Source organism: Mandrillus leucophaeus, unplaced genomic scaffold, assembly GCF_000951045.1.
Source record: "Mandrillus leucophaeus isolate KB7577 unplaced genomic scaffold, Mleu.le_1.0 Scaffold9, whole genome shotgun sequence".
NCBI lineage: Eukaryota > Metazoa > Chordata > Mammalia > Primates > Cercopithecidae > Mandrillus > Mandrillus leucophaeus.
Genome location: NW_012109807.1, coordinates 9,187,113 through 9,192,309, shown reverse-complemented (window position 1 = coordinate 9,192,309; position 5,197 = coordinate 9,187,113). Strand labels below are relative to the sequence as shown.

General features: G+C 44.7%; 1 protein-coding gene across 1 annotated transcript in view; it reads left to right on the top strand.

The window, feature by feature from the left end:
* FER1L5 (fer-1-like family member 5) overlaps positions 1-5,197 on the top strand; it is a 68,843-nt gene that overhangs the window by 34,149 nt on the left and 29,497 nt on the right. The window contains exon 20 of the mRNA XM_011969681.1: positions 240-417. Coding sequence (XP_011825071.1) covers positions 240-417 — 178 coding nt within the window. The remainder of the gene's footprint in view (positions 1-239; positions 418-5,197) is intronic.

The window sequence follows — 5,197 nt, the reverse complement described above, 5'->3', positions numbered from 1 at the left end:
CCCTGATTTCAGGAAGGGAGGGAGCCAGGGCTGGCTGGGTGGAGGGGCCAGGTGATGGAAGTCCTGGAGGAACTGCCCTGGATCAGCTGGGTGCGAGGGAGCCTCTGAAGGCCTTTGAGAGGGAGAGAAGGGAAGATGGCTTTGAAAGAGAGAGAGTACCTCATCCTTGCTTCCCTGCCCATCAATCTAACCCCTGGCTTATGTACTGGGGATGGGGGGTGGGGCGGTTATTGTTTTAGAAGCACCAGAACCGCCAAAAGTATGGGCTGTGCGTCATCTTCCTCTCCTGCACCATGATGCCCAACTTTGAAGACCTGATCCATTTCGAGGTCAGCATCGGTCACTATGGGAACAAGATGGACCTGAATTACAAGCCTCTAGTCTCAAGCACACAGTACAGCCCAGTGATATATGATGGTAATTGTCAGATTCTGGCAAAGAGTAGAGATTCATTCATGCCACTGCATGCCAGACCCTGTGCTGGGCTCTCTCAGGGGTATTAGCTCATGGAAGATTCATAGGCATTATTTACCTATATTTCACACATGAAAAAACGAGGTTCAGGGAGGTGAAGTCATTTGCCTAACTGTATAGCTAGCAGGTGGTGAACCCAAGAGTCGAAACTAGGTCTTGACATGAAGTCCTTCTCTACACTGCTTTCCACACTACAACTTCTCCAGCCTCATCTTTTCCCCTACTACTCTGAACCAGCTCCCATCCATCCATCCTCCACCCACCAGTTCATGCATCCATCTATTTTTTATTCATCCATTCAGCCACTCAACTCTCACCTACCCACTTACCCCAACATCCAACCAACTACCCCTCCAGCCTTGAACCACCTCCCATCCATCCATCCTCCACCCACCAGTTCATGCATCCGTCTATTTTTTTATCCATCCATTCAACCACTCAACTCTCATCTACCCACTTACCCCAACATCCAACCAACTACCCCTCCAGCCGTTCATTCACTCCTCCAGTACATACTTATTGCACACCTATAGTGGGCACTACAGAGCAGCGGTTCTCAGAGAGCAAACCCTAGGCCAGCAGCATCAACATCACCTGGGAGCTTGTTAGAAATGCAGGTTCTCGACCCCACGCTAGACCTAGAGAATCCAGTAACCTGGGGAAGGACCCCAGCCTGTGTTTTATCAAGCCCTCCAGGTGACTGGGGTGCATGCTCCAGTTTGAGAACCACTGCTGCAGAGCACTCCTGTCTCACTTTCATCTTTTTCAGCTTTACCGTCTCATCACCCAGTCTGAGCCTTTCTGGGCATCCCACTTCCCTAGCTCTCTTTTTAAAAAAGTTTTATTGAGATATAATACACAAGCCATACAATTCGCCCGTTTAAGTTTGTACAATAGTTTTTTAGTATATTCGCAGAGTCGTACAACCATCACCACAATCAATTTTAGAACATTTCCTTATCCGGAAAAGGAACCCTATGGCCGTTGGCAGTCACCCCCCATTTATCTCCCACCTCCCTAGTCCTAGGCAACCACTAATCCACTTTCTTTTTCTTTTCTTTTCTTTTTTTTTTTTTTGAGACAGAGTCTCTCTCTGTTGCCCAGGCTGGAGTGCAGTGGCGCAATCTTGGCTCACCGCAACCTCCGCCTCCCAGGCACGTGCCACCACGCCTGGCTAATCTTTTGTATTTTTAGTAGAGATGGGATTTCACTGTGTTAGCCAGGATGGTCTCGATCTCCTGACCTCAAGTATCCACCTGCCTCAGCCTCCCAAAGTGCTGGGATTACAGGCATGAGCCACTGCACCCAGCCATCTACTTTCTGTGGATGTTCCTATCCTAGACATGTCATATATGGAACATGTAATATATGGTTTTTTGTGAATGGCTTCTTTCACTTAGCATGATCTACTTGGTTTTTGTTTTATGAAATATATATACAAAAAGCAAATGAAATGTGTATGTGTAGTTTAAAGAAGAATAATAAAATGAGGGAGGGTGAGGTGAGAGGATCACCTGCGCCTGGGAGGCAGAGGTTGCAGTGAGCGGAGATCGCACCACTGCACTCCAGCCTGGGTGACAGAGTGAGACCCTGTTTAACCAAAAAATAAAAAATAATGATAATAAAATGAGTACCCATGAACTCTCCACTCTGCTTAAAATATAGAAAACTATCAGCATCTTAGGAAGGGTCCGTTTGCTCTTCCCAGATCCCTTCACCCAAGAAGTAACCATGACCCTGACTCTTGTATTAATCACCTTCTTGCTTTTCTTTTTAATTCTTCACCTATGAATGAAATCCTGAACATGATACAGTTTTTATATTTTACATAAATGGACTGGGCGTGGTGGTGCTTTTTCGGTCCGTATTCATCTGTCTTGCATCTTCTGCTCAACGTTAAACTTTGTATGTGTGTATGTGTACTGCAGTTCATTTTCACTTCTGCATAAATTCCACTGTGTATGTGGTATATTCCACAAAGTATGTGGTATATGTAGGCATTTAGGTTGTATCTTTTTTGCTATTATAATAATTTTGTTGTAAACATTCTTGTGCATGTCTCCTGGTGACAAGTGCAAGACTTCCTCTAAATTATATACCTAGGAGTGGAGCAAAAGTGATTATACCAAATTTACACTCTCCTCAGCTTGGTATGAGTATTCCTATTACTCTACGTTCTCACCAGTACTTGATATATTGCCTAGCCTTTTTTAAAAAATTAATTAATTTTTTTTGAGATGGAGTCTTGTTCTGTTACCCAGGCGGGAGTGCAATGGTGCAATCTCAGCTCACTGCAACCTCCACCTCCCAGGTTCAAGCGATTCTCCTGCCTCAGCCTCCCAAGTAGCTGGGACTATAGGCGCCCACCACCACGCCCGGCTAATTTTTGTATTTTTGGTAGAAATGGGGTTTTGCCATGTTGGCCAGGCTGGCCTTGAACTCCTGACCTCAAGTGATCTGTCTATCTTGGCCTCCCAAAGTGCTAGGATTACACTAGCGTGAGACACTGTGCCCGGCCTATTTTTAAAATTGTTTATGGAGACAGGGTCTCACCATGTGGCCCAGGCTAGCACCACCACACCCAGCTAATTTTTCGCAGAGATGGAATTTCACCACGTTGCCCAGGCTGGTCTCAAACTCCCGAGCTCAAGTAGTCCACCCGCCTGGGCCTCCCAAAGTGCTGGTATTACAGGTGTGAGCCACCGCGCCCAGCCCTGTTGATTATCTTTAATTTTGTAGTTAGTACATTATGTGGTCTAAGAAATATCTATCTCAAGATCATGAAAATTGTCTCCTCTGTTTCATTCTACAAGCTTTATCGTTTTATCTTTTTTGTTTGGGTTTATGATTCAATTTGACTTAATTTTTGCGTATGGTATGAGGGAGGAATTGAGATTATTTTTCTCTATACAGATATACACGTTCTTTTTCTCTACACAGATAACCAGTTCAGCACCATTTGCCTGAAAGACTATTCAGTCCCACATTGAATTACTTTGCCACCTTTGTTGAAAATCAGTTAACCATATTGATCTATCTGCCTATCCTTATCCACCACAACCTCCGTCTCCTGGGTTCAAGCGATTCTCCTGCCTTAGCCTCCCAAGTAGCTGGGATTACAGGCATGCGCCACCACACCTGACTAATTTTGCATTTTTAGTAGAGATAGGGTTTCTCCATGTTGGTCAGGCTGGTCTCAAACTCCCGAACTAAGGTGATCCGCCCACCTCAGCCTCCCAAAGTGCTGAGATTACAGGCGTGAGCCACTGGACCCGGCCTAGTTGTTCCTTTACAAAATAATTTTGGCTATTGTACAAGTCTTTGGGTTAGACTTTGGTTGAAAATGAGTTCCTTCCCATTTTCCTATTTTAGCATAAGCTCGACAATTTCTCCAAAAAAGGCCACTGGAATTTCCTGTGTTCTTTTGTTTTCATCAGGTATTTTTTGTCTGGTTTTTAGTATTATATTCTATCTATTGACAATATGTATCTTTGGATTATTTTTAGTGGTTGCTTAGGGAATTACAATATTGACCCTTGACTCCTTATAGTCTACTTTGAGTTAATAATATGCCACCTCCCAGAAATAATTGTTTTATTATATGTAATATACCATGCAATTAATTACAGTATAATTGCATTGACGGCTTACATTACCTTTGTTATACCTTTTTAAAAATATTTTTGGGACTGGCCGGGCGCAGTGGCTCAAGCCTGTAATCCCAGCACTTTGGGAGGCTGAGACGGGCGGATCACGAGGTCAGGAGATTGAGACCATCCTGCCTAACACGGTGAAACCCCGTCTCTACTAAAAAATACAAAAAAACTAGCCGGGCGAGGTGGCGGGCGCCTGTAGTCCCAACTACTCGGGAGGCTGAGGCAGGAAAATGGTGTAAACCAGGGAGGCGGAGCTTGCAGTGAGCTGAGATCCGGCCACTGCACTCCAGCCTGGGCGACAGATATTTTTGGGACGGAGCCTCACTCTGTCGCCCAGGTTGGAGTGCAGTGGTCTGCCTCCTGGATTCCCGGGTTCAAGTGATTCTCCTGCCTCAGCCTCCCGAGTAGCTGGGATTACAGGAGTGCGCCACCATGCCTGGCTAATTTTTGTATTTTTAGTAGAGATGGGGTTTTGCCGTGTTGGCCAGGCTGGTCTCGAACTCCTGACCTCAGGTAATCCACTCCCCTCAGCTTCCTAAACTGCTGGGATTATAGGCGTGAGCCACCATGCCCGTCCTATCTTTGTTATGCATTCTGGAATTAGTTTGCTAATATTTTGTTGAGGATTTTGCATCTATGCGTATGAGTAAAATCTGATTTTGTTAGTAATTTATTTAGTGATGTAATTTACAAACCACAGAATTCTCTTGTTTTGTAGCCACTCTCCTGTTCCCACCCCCAGGTCAACACAACTACTAATGTACTTTTGTCTCTGCATATTTACTTTTCCTGGATATTTCATATAAATGAAATTATACAATATGTCATCTTTTGCATCTGGCTTCCTTCACTTGGCTTAATGTTTTCCAGGTTTATCCATGACGTAGCATGTATCAGTACTCCATTCCCTTTTCATTGCCAAATAGTATTCCATCATATGGGTGTCCCGTCCATCATTTGTTAATCCATTCATCAGTTGATGGACATTGCTCCCCCTTCTTAGCTATTAAGAATAAAGCTGGCCGAGCCTGGTGGCTCACTCCTGTAATCCCAGCACTTTGGGAGGC